Below are 13,907 nucleotides of genomic sequence, written 5' to 3'. Positions count from 1 at the left end.
TACAAGCATCGTAACAGGAAGGTTCTCCCAGTTGTGCAGGCCAGACACAGCACAGACTCATTGACTCAGGCTTTAGAGCCAGACACGATCATCTAGTCTGACCTCTTGCACATCGCAGGCCACAGAACCTCACTCACCCTCTCCTGTAACAGACCCCTAACCTCTGGCTGAGTTACTCAAGCCCCCAGATCATGGTTTAAAGACTTCAAGTTACAGAGTACCCACCATTTACACTAGTTTAAACCTGCAAGTGACCCAGGCCCCATGCTGCAGAGGAAGGTGAAAAACCACCAGGGTCTCTGCCAATCTGTCCTGGGGAAAATTCCTTCCCAATCCCAAATATGGCGATCAGATAGACCCTGAGCACTTGGGCAAGACCCCGCAGCCAGACGCCTGGGAAAGAGGCGTCACTTCTCAGTGCTGCCCCTGGCTTGATCTTAGGTAGAGTCTGAAACACCTACCTCGTGTTCTGATGCCAGAGTTCTGGGCTATGGCCGGATTACGTGGCAGGACAACTCCCATCAGCCCTGGAGCGGGACTGCAGGGGTGTGTGCTGGGCACAGAGAGCTCCTGCATTGGAGGTGTTCCATGTCCACCACCAGCCTGATGTTCCCAGACACTGTGGAGGGACTGAGAAGGCTGATGGGAACAGAAGTTGCCCTGATCTTATAGTCTACAAGGACTCTGGTCCTTGCTGTCTGAGCTGCCGTTACTGCTAGGGAGTGTCTTTGTGGGTCAGACCAAGGGGCTGGCTCTGCTGCTGCTCTGTGTACTTCCCCTCTCCGCACACGCTGGGTCCTGGAGGAGCTCTTGAAAACCCAAACTGGATGGTCAGTGAGGTCCCCTATGCCGAAGTTGGCTGTCCGGGTTGGGCAAGCTGAGAAACAGGGCTATGAGCCAGTCTCCCTGTGGCCCGGTCCAGGCTAGAGAGCACGTGCGCATGTGTGAAACCCGCTGCTTGTCACTGCAGGTACAGCAGGAAATCCTTGAAAGTGTTGGGGACGGTCGGGGAGCCCATCAACCCCGAAGCCTGGCTGTGGTACTATCAGGTGGTTGGAGAAGAGAGGTGTCCCATCGTGGATACCTTCTGGCAGACAGAGACTGTGAGTTCCTCCCTGCCAGCTCACCTCAGACCTCCCCCTGGGAGAGAGCAGGGAGCCCTGGGAGTTCTGTAACCTCTAAGGGTGCCAGGCGCTGCCCCCCTTCAGTCCCTGTGAGGTGCCAGGCTGCTCTGCGGGCTTGCTGCAGTGTCGTGTCAGCACAGTGGGGTCTAACCTTCCCGGGAGCCCAGGGAGCGTCACAGCCACACATGCTCCCATGGAGGCTAGGGGTGAGTAGGGAGCTTGTTCCTGTTACCCCCCTGCCCGGTGCATCTCTGATTACAAGGCAGTAAGGGGCCCGCCTCTCAGACAGGGGCACTGCCAGGGGCTGGCGGGGTAGAAGACCAAGCTCTCTGGCCTCCTGTTCCTATTGTGTCCAACTGGCTGCTGCTGTTACTGCTCTCCAGGCATCTCATTTGCCTCTCCTCAGCCCATACGTCATTGTGCCCCCGCACTCCTCCCTCTGTTTCTTGTCTCCTGCCAAGCTGCCCCAGTGCATTACTCCCTGCCACGCATCCTGCCTGTGCACCAGTCCCTCCTCCCGCCGTGCCCCGAGCTGCTGCCCAGCATCCGAGCACATTCCAGGGCAGGGTAGTGTCTGTGTGTGAGGGGCCAGGCAGTGTGAATGGCTGATCTCTGTTGCTTCCCCCCGCAGGGTGGCCATGTGCTGACGCCGCTCCCTGCTGCCACACCCTTGAAGCCGGGCTCCGCGGTGAGTAGAAACCATTCAAGCGCCCTGTGGCTGGCGTGCTCTGTTCTGTGCTCTCCTGCTGCTGGGATTTTTCTGGGGCAGTGACTTGGGCTGGGGCCTAGGCTCATGTAAGGCCCCATTTGTGTCGACAGGGCCCTCCGTGAGCGTAACTACCTGGTTTGCTACGTTGCCCAGTGCAGGCGTGATACTGAACTCCCTAGATAATCTGTGGGGGGAACTCTCCCTCCCCAAAGCCTGGGCAGCATGAGCATTGGCTGGAAGGGGTTGAGCCAGGCCTAAGCAGGGGTGATTTCCCTGGGGATCTATGGCCATAATGGAGCCTAGCGAGAGACTTACTGCTCCATCTGTATGGTTACTGGCAGACACTCAGGGACTGAATCCCTCCCCAAAGTCAGGCTCACTCTGCGCTTCCTTTGTCTGTTTTAAGGGATTTTAATTCATACTGTTCAACTTTCTCTTTCCATGAACATCTCCTGCAGACATTTCCATTCTTCGGTGTTGTCCCTGCTATCCTGGATGAATCCGGGGAGGAGCTGGAGGGAGAAGCAGAAGGCTACCTGGTAAAGAACTGCTGATCTTAGGCTCGGACCAAGCCCTGTCACAGTTACACCAGGGCCGTGGAGAAGCTGGGGCTCACCGGGTGACTGGCTGGTTCCCACTGGGGAGCAGGAGTCACATGCGTGTTGGTTCCAAGCCAGGGACCTGAACTGGTGTGAGATTATCCCCTCACAAGCATGTCTAGTTACACTTTTCACATCTGTGCTGCAAGACGTTCTTGTGCCATTAGAAATGACGTTGGACTCTAACTGCCAGTGTAGGAGTCCCGTAGATTGTCATCAGAGCTATTGTATAATTGAAGAAAGTGTTGCGGATGGGGGATTAAAGGCTATTTAGTGAGATCCTCCCCTCTTTAGGAAGTTTGCGGTAGAGTGCGCCATCAGGACCTGGGGCTTTCCCAGCCATCAGCTCTCTGCAGCAACAGTGATTGCAACTGTTTGGGAATCCGGGATGTTGATAGGGCGGTGTCCTGCCTCTCTAATATTGGCTGCCCCATGGGAGATCTTACTTATGTCCCTCATAATGAGGGAGCAGCTCTTCCCTATACGATTAAATCTTTTACTGAGGGTCACGGTGGATTCTCCATCACTGACAGTTTTTAACTCAAGGTAGGATGTTTTTCTAACAGGTATGGCTTGGGAATTATTGGGGGGAAGTTCTATGGCCCATGTTCTAGAATGGGGTTCTCAACCTATTTCTTTCTGAGAAATAGCCCAATGTGCCATGGCCCATGTGTGCCACAACAACTGTTTTTCTATATAAAACCCAGGGCCAGAATTAGGGGTATCAAGTAGGGCAATTGCATGAGGCCCCACACCACAGGGGGTCCCGTGAGGCTAAGTTGCTCAGGCTTTGACTTGAGCCCCCATGCGGCAGGCCCTGGGCTTGAGCTCCATGCAGCAGGGCTTTGGCTTTCTACCCTGGGCTGCAGCAAGTCTAATGCCAGCCCTGCCTCTGAAACCTGCTCACAGCCCCTCAAGGGGCCCTGGACCCCTGGTTGAGAACCACTGTTCTAGAAGTCAGATTAGACGATCACAGTCGACCCTTCTGGCCTTGGAATCTACGGTTTCTCTGCAAGGGACAAAACACACTTCATACCCTGTAATTAATGACTATACAATTATGGGGATGTAAAGGTAGAAGCAGCATATTGCCCTTTGTGTGTTGGTTAAAACACTGTAGCATCCTGCTCTCGGCGGCTGAGATCAGAGATCGGACAAAGGGTAGTATGGGCCTGAGCTAGTGAATAGGCCCAGGAGTAATGCAGGAGACAGACATGGCTATCTGCTGGCTAGACTCCTCTGTCTTTCTCTGGCTGTGTAAGTAAGAGCCCATTAGAGACCGTGACCTACAACTTAGGCCAAGAACTCATGCTCATGTAAGGCTGTGTACCGGAGGGGCTTCCTGATTCTATGCCACATCTCTATATCCTCTCCCACAGGTATTTAAGCAGCCCTGGCCTGGAATAATGCGCACAGTGTACAGGAACCACCAGCGATTTGAGACCACCTACTTCAAGAAGTTCCCAGGGTACTACGTGACAGGAGATGGTAAGACTTCAGGCAGCAGCCTTGTCCCAGGGAGTGGCAGCTTGTGTGGCCTCCTCGGTATCCCTGCTTTCTGAGCAGGAGGGTTGGTAGGCTGTTCTGCTAGCTGGGGATTAGCAGCACATGGGATGGGAGAGCCCCTGGGATCTCACTGCATTCCATTCCCTGACTCGTTTGTCAGATGCATTGAGTTCTGCTGCTGTGTCCTCATGCTGGTGACTGGTTCTTTGTAGGCTGCAAGAGAGATAAGGACGGCTATTACTGGATCACGGGGCGCATCGACGATATGCTGAACGTCTCTGGTGAGAACAGACCCTTTGGCTGTGGTGGAGAGAGGAGGCACGTGTTTTAAGGGTGCAGGTTAAAAATTCCAGCTAACCTTTACAAAGCAGTGAGAGAGGGAATCGCCCCTCGCTCCCAGCCACCGGCAGCAAGTTCTGCCTCGCCCAGCATGAGGCGCACTCACACCAGTGGCTGTTTGCACAGCCTCTGGCCACAGCTGGATAGTCTCAGCTGAAGCTACTGAGAAGGGACGCACACAGCCAGTAAACTGTCTGTAGTCAGCCATGCGTGGGGCTTACTCAAGCACTAGCTGTTGCAGCCTGGCCCATTGTCCCTCTATGCTGTCACCAGCCTGAGTGCAGCCAGTTCCGGGGCCCCAGGTTTCCAAAAGAGCTGAGTCTGTGTAGAGACTAGTCACAGTTTCGAGCTCTTGGACCCTCCGGCGCACTCTTGTCTGAGGACCTGGGACACCTTCATCCAACCACACAGATCCAGAATCTGGTGGATGAAACATCCCGAGCTCCCCTGTCACTTACATGTGCTCCCCTAGAGTTCCATCTAGGCTGTGAGCACACTGGGCTTCTAGTTTAACTCTTTCATGGACAGTGCGGCATAAAAGCAAGGAACACAGGCTTAGCAAAGGAATTTCTTACCCACGGTGACTTTACTCTTAAATAGCTCAAGAGCCAAAAATAACGAAAGTCCTGAAACCCCCCTCCACAGTCTGATCTCGCCCTCAGAGTAAGGTTTGTTAGAATTTCCAGCTACATCATGTCCTGTCTGCCCTCTCTCTCCTACCAGGCCATCATACATGAGGCAGCGGTTGGCTCTCTACTCAGAGCAGCACCTCTGCTCTTAGAGTTCCTGTCCCTTTTGCAGGTGCTCCACTGGGACACTCCAGGCCCCTCCCCCAGTCATACTCGCCCCACCCTGCAAGTCCCTGTGCAGAAGATCCATCGGTGCATGGGGAGGGGCTGGTAATTGAGACATTTGGAGTTAGTGGCCCTCAATTGCCATCTTCTCAGCGATATTCCTTCCGGAAGGCATCACGCACCTTTCCTAAACGAGGTGCTGGCTACAATACAGGACAATAGTAAGCAGGGTCAGACGTGTGTTCAGCCCATGATACAAACCAGAGTCGTAACTTGAGAGACATCCCACTGTCATGCCTGCCAGGTGTCTGGAGGCGTCATTTACAGGAGCACTTCCACTGAACCCAGCGGGACTGGCCTCGTGGCAGGGCCTTACCAGCCTGCCTGTCTTTGGCGGAGTGTGAGTAGTGACCAGCAGGGAATGCTCTAGGAGCTCAGTGAGGCGCATTACCATGGTTACCGCTTCCTGCTAGTGGATTAAAGGCACCATGTAAATAACATTGTTAATCTGACTTGTAGACATTTGGGGAAGGGGGAAGCTCCTGGTGAAATTAGCCCCTGTTCCCGGAGCCAGGGCAGGCTGTCCCCAGCCATTCTCTGGTGCTTTATCTTGTCTCCAGGTATGGTGCCTGCCTACTGCCAGGGAGACGATTCCACAGGGCTGATGACCATGCAGTCTGGAAGCTTTGTCTGAGGTTCAGCCAATGTCTCTAATTCCCTCTATCCCATTGCTCCTCATTCAGTGTATCAGGCTAAATAACCCCTCCCTTGCTGGCATGCCGAGTCGGATCCTGGTTGCTGGTTCTCTCTCTCTCTCCTCTATCATTTGGTCGAGCTGGCAGGGCCCGCTCCAGGGGTTTTGCCGCCCCAAGCAGCCAAAAAAAAAAAAAAAAAAAAGCCGTGATCACAATCTGCGGCATTTCAGCGGGAGGTCCTTCGCTCCGACCGGGAGTGAGGGACCCTCTGCCGAATAGCTGGACCTACCGCCCCTCTCCAGAGTGGCCGCCCCAAGCACCTGCTTGCTAAGCTGGTGCCTGGAGCTGGAGACATTCTTCTAAACCTTTCTGAAACACAATCCTTTCCTCCCCCTCCCTCCCCCCCCCCGAGCTCCCTCAGTTTTTTCCCTCATCTCTTGTAAGGCAGTTCCCAGTGCTGGTTATCGTACACTGGGTAAGGTCTGAGGAGACCGCGTTGGGTTACTGCTCCATGACACAGCAGGTTGTTACATAGAATCATAGAGTCCATGGCCAGAAGGGCCCATTGTGATCATCCAGTCTGGTCTCCTGCGTAACACAGGCCAGAGACCTGCCCCACAAAAATACCTAGAGCAGAGCTTTTAGGAAAACAGCCCATCTTGATTTGGAAATTGCCAGTGATGGAGAGTCCACCAGGGCCCTTGGTAAGTTGTTCCATTGGTTAATTCCCCTCCTGTTAAACACTTACACCTGAATGTGTCTAGCTTCCGCTCCTAGTCATTGGACCCAGTTAGACCTTCCCCTCTGCTAGACTGAAGAGCCCATTATTAAATATTGGTTCCCCATGTAAGTACTTGTAGACTGTGATCTAGTCACCCTTTGTTAAGCTAAATTGGTTGAGCTCTTTGAGTCTATCACTATAAGGCAGGTTTTCTAACCCTTTACTCATTCTCATGGCTCCTCTCTGAACCATCTCCAATTTATCATCATCCTTCTTGAATTGTGGACACCAGAACTGGACACAGGATTCCAGCGGCAGTTTGCACCAGTGCCAAATACAGGAGGCAAAATAACCTCTCTACTTCTGTTCGAGTTTCCCCTGTTTGTGCATCCCAGGATTGCATTAGCCCTTTTGGCCACAGTGTCACACTGGAAGCTCATGTTCAGCTGATTATTCACCACAACCTGCAAATCTTTTTCAGTCACTGCTTCCAGAATAGATCCTCCATCCTGTAAGTGTGGCTGACATTGTTTGTATCTAGATGTATGCATTTACATGTAGCTGTATTTAAACTCACATTGTTTGCTTGCACCCAGCTTACCAAGCAATCCAGAGCACTCTGAATCAGTGACCTGTCCTCTTCATTATTAACCCCTCCTCCAGTTTTTGTGTCATCCGTGAACTTTTTCAGTGACAATTTTCTATTTTCTTCCAGGTCGTTGATAGAAATGTTAAATAAAGTAGGGCCCAGAACAAATCTCGCAGCACCCCACTAGAAACCCACCCCTTCAATAATGATTACCCACTTACAGTGACATTTTCAGACCTATCGGTTAGCCAGATTTTAATCCATTTAATGTGTGCCAGGTTTATTTTAAATCTTGATAGTTTTTCAATCAAAATGTCGTGCGGTAGTCAATGCCTTACAGAAGTCTAAGTCTATTACATCAACACTATTATTTTTTTCACACCACTTGTAATCTCATTAAAAAAAAGATGTCAGGTTACTTTGATAGGCTCTATCGGTTAGCTTCTGTGTGTGCTCTCCACAATCGCCTCAGCCATTCTGCTGCCCTGTCGTACTGCAGGCTGCTTCCAATTCACTGTGCGCTATGGATCCTAGCTCTTTTTTGGCAGTAGTGCTGTCTGCACCCCTGCTATCGATGCTGTCTTTCAGCCGGCTTTCCATGCAGGATCCTGCCCGCACTTCTCATCTCACCAGGTCCCTGGTTCTTTTTCTGTTTTTGCTTTAATGTAACATGCTGTGCACCCCTGAATTCTGTGCTGCCTACAAGGTGCCTCCCTCAGCTTGCTACTGGTTATTACTCTTTGTTTATGGCCCTTCAGCCAGTGTCAGTCCCCATGAAATTGCTCCTCTCCATAGTAGCTTGACTGAAGTTTGCTAGTAAGATTTCAGTGCAGTGTATCAAATGCTCTACTAAAGTGACCATTGACTTTTGGACTCTGCTTCCTGCTCCCCGGCTGCCTCCTGTAACTGACAGAGGTGGCCTGTTGGTTACCTGCTCCCTCTGCCTTTGGCTGGGGTATGGTAGGAATGCAGATTCTCCTGTACCATGGGCGTTAGTGTGATAAAGTGACAGTTCTGTGACAGCCCATAACTAATGGGTAGCTCTGCTCGGTGTGTCATTAAATTCCAGTGAGCTAGCTTGGTATTATCAGCACCCAGTGGTTGGTGGCAGCTTGCCCAGCCATGGAAGGGCCTGCTCAGAGACATGTGTTCTGGACAGAATGTAGCTTCCTGGGCTTCTCCCTTTGTTTACACAAAGCTCCTGCTGTTTGTCAAGTATCCAGGGGTGGGGCACATGGCACAAGGGAGGGACCGTTGCCGTCTCCCCAGAACGAGGTTGGGGCTGCTCATAGGCTCCGAGCAGAATCTCCCAAGAGTCCATTGTAGTGCATGCAAACAGACCACCCAACTGGAGCTCAGGGGCCCTGTTCGCTCCCAGGGCCCTTCTGCAGCGAGCCCTTCTGGAGCAAGGGAGCCAGACACTGCTGGACTCAGCAAAGTGCTGCCTCTTTCTTTCCAGGCCACCTACTGAGCACCGCGGAGGTGGAGTCTGCCCTGGTGGAGCACTCCTCCGTTTCTGAGGCTGCAGTGGTGAGTCACCCCCACCCAGTGAAAGGCGAATGCCTCTACTGCTTTGTGACCTTGAGGGATGGCCAAAAATTCACCACGGCCCTGATGGACGAACTGAGAAAACAAGGTAATGGCGGCAGAGCTGTCGGCATTTTTCGTGTAGGGTGTGTTGTGGTAGGTGCCCCCTGTCGCCAGAGAAGAGGGGAGTGCTCTGCTGGACGTGGCGAAGGCTCTGCAGGGGCTGACATGCCTGCTGGGGAGTGAAGCAGTGTGGCCTCACCAAAGGAAGGTGCCTCTTGCCTAGAGAACACCAGTTCCCTGCCAGGGCTATGGCCAGTTCCCATCTGAGCCCCTTGTGCCCCTGCAGCCTGGGTAACAAAGCAGCATCAAGGAAAAGGGTCAAGTCCCAGGGCTGGCAGAGGCTAAAATTAGATCTCCCAATGTTGTGGCTGCTCATGTGACACCCCCTGCCTCCTGTGAGCTGGCAGCGGCATGAGCCTCCTGCTTTCCAGGACAGCCTCTGCCTCTCCAGACCCGGGTGTGGGGGCTGTTGTGCTGGCACGTGCCCAGACCCCTCATTCCCCAGCTCCGCTCGCTGAGTGTGTGTTGGAGGCAGGCATGGGTGCTGCTGAGAGGGAGCTGCATGCGTGGTTCTTGCAGCTGTGATCTGTGCTGGTGCATGGACCGTATGGGTTGCTGTGCTTGCTGCTGCCTTTTAACTGAAACCAAAATGTTTTGGTCAATGTCTGTGGACTTGGTTTTCCTAGAAGGGGAGGGAATGTCAGTCCAGGTCTCACGTCCGCCTCAGGGCGTCCCTTCCAAAGCCCATCCATACTGCTAGCGGATGGGCGTGAAGACAGTGATAGTGACAGTGATGGGCATGCAGAGGCCCCATGGGAGTCTCTTTGTATTCCTCTCCTGGCTCATCATTTGCTGCTGTAAACCCACATACGTGGTACCAAGCGGGATGGGAGACTGGAAGAGCTCGTGTAAGCTGGTGGTGAATCCAGTGCGCCGTACCAGAGCAGTTAAATAGATGGGTGTGGTGTGATGCATGTGGGAGTCCAGCTAAACTGACATGAGCTCCATTGACATCTGAGATGACTGTGGTGCGTGAACAAGGCAGTAAACAAAATGCAGCCAGGTTGCCTGTTGCTCCAGGGGAACCCTGAGGGGGGTCAGTCATTGCTATGTGGAAATGGGCACAAACCCTGGGGAAAGCTGTCTTAATTTCAGGTCCTTAAGTGCGCCCTAGAAGCAATGGAGAGAGAATAGAAATGGTCAAACATCTGTCCTGCAGCTGGAGAACATGTGTTTTGTAGAGAGCTGCATGCACTCTCCTCCCCTCCAGCCCTGGGTCTCCAGGTGCAGAATCCTGAGCAGTGCGATTGTGCTGCCTGGCCCCATTCTGCAAACACCCGCACCTTTGCCAACAGCGGAGATATCGGAGTCATCGCAGTGCAGCCCTGGTGGGCTCGTTTGTCCCACTTGCTGCTCACTTGAGTTCCAGCTCTCACTGAGTCACTTTGCTCTAAAAAGCAGCTCTGGGAAATCTTAATAATTATACTGAAAATCTCTGTTTTGTAGTTAGAGAAAAAATTGGACCGATAGCAACCCCTGATTACATCCAGCATGCTCCTGGTCTGCCCAAGACCCGCTCAGGTAAGGAGTCCTGGTTCACTCTTCTCAGATACACCATTTGGGAAGCAAGCAGCAGAGCTCCTGGTGTCTGCAGGCTGGGCAGCCCCGGAGGAAGGGAGTCACCGGAGTGCTCCCAGTGGGGATCAGCAGTCTAGGATAATTACAGTAGGTTTTGGTGGGGTCCAGCTGTCTTGGATTGCCCAGGTCTCTGCATGTCTAGACTTGAAGAAATCTATGTCCCAGTATGGCTTATTCAGTGGGAGCCCCCTGAAAACCTACTGAGTCTTGGTTTGACTCTCTGGACATACAGGTGAATCACCACAGCTCTTTGTTTGACAGGTAAAATTATGAGGCGCTTACTAAGGAAGATTGCAAAGAACGACCGAGATCTGGGAGATACCTCAACTGTGGCAGATCCAGCTGTTATAAACCACCTGTTCAGCAACAGGTGTGACACTGTGCTGTAGCAGAGCTGCATGCCGTCCTTCAGACTAGAGACGCCGAAGCACCAAGTCCTAGTAGAGCAGGGGCCGTCCGGAGGAGTATTGTATTCACTGGGGAAGAGAAGCCATTACCTGTCAAGTTGAATGTGAAATGCCATCAGTGAGGCGAAGATGGGCTCTCGAGCTGGTCCTCTCTCTGTGTTATATCTAGCTGTCTGTGCCTCTGGAGAGGATGTACATTATGTTGTTGATTGATACTGCGTATCTGAAATTCCAGCCTCAGTCACTCATTGCAGAATGACTTGCATTGTTTTCTTTTCCATCATTTTATTCATGTTTTTTAAATTGACTTTGTGTAATGGGCAGGGCCTGGCATCCTGCCCAGCGTGGGGATTGGTGGTTTGATGGCAAATGGTGTTTTGCTCCCAAACAGTAGTTATGTGCCTTGGGCTCCAACAGATTCCCGGCAACAATCTCTCTAAGTTAATGCAGAACGACTGGAATTGCTCTCAGTAAACCAGAGTATACTGGGATTCGTCTGCCACTATCCACATTGCAAATAAGCTGCTGCTTCTGTATGCATCTGTTGGAGGCTGAGGGGAGTTTTAGAAAAAGGATCTGCAACTCTGTAGCTGTGCAAGTTATTTTTAATTTTCTTTCCACCAAATCTGTTTAGTCTGAGCTGTATGTTAGCTGAGCTCTCCAGGGCTCGGCAAGGGAGTAGTGTGTGGCTGGGGGCTTTGGGGATTAGTGACGTTTTATATAACTCTTTTGGTACCAATATTTTGTTATGTTAACTGCTTGGCACCAGGAGTTAGATTGTCCCAGCACTGGGTCCTCCATGAGCAGTGGATGTATGAGGGAATCACAGTCAGGAAGGGCTGAGTTCAGTGCCGGGACGTGCCATACTGGCTGTGCTCCATAGTGTGCTATTGCTGTCCAATTGCTGGTCCCAGTAGATCATGCTGGTGCCAGTTAATCTCCGTAGGGATAGCTCATCCAGTTGCCTTGGGGGGAGGGGCGGGAGAGTGGGTGCTACACATATCAAAGGAAAGGTGATTGAGAACTATGCAGAGGTGTCTTCCCCATTGCTAGGACCAGTATCCAGAGGTGTCCCGTCTCACAGTACGTGGAAAGGGGCAGGCAGGGCCTTACTATTCCAACCAGGTGCTTCCTCATCCGAAAAACGGAGTGAAAGGGGTTTAAATCAAGTCTACTCTTTAAATCGGACGTGCTGCCTCATGGTGGGAAAACTCTTGCATGGACTCGGGACCGACAGCCTGAACATACCTGACAATGAAGGCTACGGATGGTGACAGGGTTTCTGCTACGAGTCAGTTTCCATGCTGCTTAATTCCGGCCATGCCTTGGGACTGCTCTGGGGAGACACTACCTTTGTGATGTGTTTGTGTTAGAAATGGCTTCCAGGCTCATTTGATAATTTACACGTTAACATACGGAGAAAGTAGGTTTTCAAATGTGCAACCCTGGCTGTCTTGTGGCTGCCCAAAAAATGCTGGAATTATCCATACAACTATTTGGCACTTGAATTGGCCAAAACAAATTCAAGCTCTGTCCCAAAAGCCAAGTCCTAATGGATAACGTTAGGGTCGCCCTGAGTTGTCTCATTGCTAAATGTCACTCACTTCTGCTGTTCTTATGCTACATGTACATGTCTGTGATCTGTAACCTCCGTGTATCCGTCTGACCTGTGTAATCAACAGCAATGGGACTGGGCCTTTAACCTGCTACATTCTGTTCATAGGAATAGCTTCAAAACCATATTGTCCTTTGTTATCTTGGTCTGTAATTTCGATTGGAAAACAGCTAGACTCCTGTTCTAGTTGGAATAAAACTCAATGAAATAAAAATGAAACCTACTCTGGAGCGCTCGCTATTTGCGGGTGACGGTCTGGGGGTGATTGGTAAATGGAGATCTTAGTTGCAGTGCCCTCGTGGATTTGGGCTGGCACTTACCGCTTCAGATCTGCACCATCACTCACCTGATGCAGAAGGCACCTGGAATTTTGGGGCAGGAGTTTAAATTCTGCAGTTACGGTAAATCTGAGTGTGCAATAGATTCAGATCCGTGTCCTGTTTCTGTGTGACCAGTGTATACTGGCAGGAGGTTTGCAGGCAGGCAGTGACTGGACTTCTTGTCATTGTCCATAAACCATGTTTAGCTGAAACTGCGGGTTATGGAGATCAAAGCCCAAGATGGAGCCTTGCTGCAGCACATGAGATCACTGATGGGAGACCTACAGATTTCACATAAACGTGCAGGGATGGGGGGGCACTCCAGCTCCCTGCATGGCAGCCTGGAAACCTTTGTCCTCCATTCATGTCTCACTGGATTTCACAGCCCTTCAGCCCTCCACTCGCCCTGGAGATGCTGTTTTGCTCAGGATTGCAGTGAATCACCAAGCACTTAACTAGGGGTGTCCCACAAGAATGGCTTCTCCTTGCTGGATGTGCTCCTCTCGCAGAGGGCTGCCAGTTGGGGAAAGTGAGCATCAGCCCAGCTGTCCTGAGAAGTTATGAAGGGTCCCATAGCCAGACAATCATGATGCTTTCATATGAACCCACACAGGGAAATGATTAAAGACAAAACCACCCTGTCACCTGTGGGTGAACACTTCTCCCGAAGCGATCACGTTGGGTCTGACCTCTCAGTCCTCATCCTCCAAGGAAACCTGCACAGCACCTTCAGAACACGAGCCTGGGAGCTTAAATGCGTAACTCTGCTAGACACTAAAAATCATGAAATGAACAGACACTGGATTTATGGTTCATTACAACAAACTGTAACCCAGTAACAACTGCCCCCGACTCCCCCTGCACCTGCCTCCCCCGCCCCCATGAGTGGAGAGATGTTAACGGGCCAATTCACCTTGAATGGTCCCTTGAAATGTGTATTAACTCCTCATGCTAAGCAATCCGTTCCACCTTCTGTTTAGCTGTGACACTGAGTACATTTCCCAGACCTTCAGAAGAGCTCTGTGGAGTTTGAAAGCTTGTCTCTTTCACCAACAGAAGTTGGTCCAATAAAAGATATTAATTAATTAACCTCCACCTAATTCCATGCTTTCCCCTAGTATTGGACCCACTGCAACATCTTTTACCTTTATAGGGTCATAGGCCAAGACCAGAAGGACCGTTGTGATCATCTATTCTGATCTCCTGTATAATAGGCCACAGAACTGCCCCAAAATCATTCCTAGAGCACATCTTCTAGAAA

General features: G+C 51.5%; 1 protein-coding gene across 3 annotated transcripts in view; it reads left to right on the top strand.

The window, feature by feature from the left end:
* The window catches only part of ACSS2 (acyl-CoA synthetase short chain family member 2), an 80,925-nt gene extending 68,380 nt beyond the window's left edge, over window positions 1-12,545 (top strand). For all 3 annotated transcript variants that reach the window (XM_044985310.1, XM_044985311.1, XM_044985313.1), the window contains 8 exons: window positions 971-1,103; window positions 1,756-1,812; window positions 2,292-2,372; window positions 3,812-3,920; window positions 4,151-4,219; window positions 8,536-8,712; window positions 10,173-10,247; window positions 10,566-12,545. In XM_044985310.1, coding sequence (XP_044841245.1) covers window positions 971-1,103; window positions 1,756-1,812; window positions 2,292-2,372; window positions 3,812-3,920; window positions 4,151-4,219; window positions 8,536-8,712; window positions 10,173-10,247; window positions 10,566-10,693 — 829 coding nt within the window. In that variant the 3' untranslated portion in view covers window positions 10,694-12,545. The remainder of the gene's footprint in view (window positions 1-970; window positions 1,104-1,755; window positions 1,813-2,291; window positions 2,373-3,811; window positions 3,921-4,150; window positions 4,220-8,535; window positions 8,713-10,172; window positions 10,248-10,565) is intronic.
* The last annotated feature ends 1,362 nt before the right edge of the window (window positions 12,546-13,907 follow it).

The sequence above is a fragment of the Mauremys mutica genome, chromosome 13 (assembly GCF_020497125.1).
Source record: "Mauremys mutica isolate MM-2020 ecotype Southern chromosome 13, ASM2049712v1, whole genome shotgun sequence".
Taxonomy (NCBI): domain Eukaryota; kingdom Metazoa; phylum Chordata; order Testudines; family Geoemydidae; genus Mauremys; species Mauremys mutica.
The sequence above is the reverse complement of the archived record's forward strand: the minus strand, read 5'-3'. Positions and strand labels throughout refer to the sequence as shown.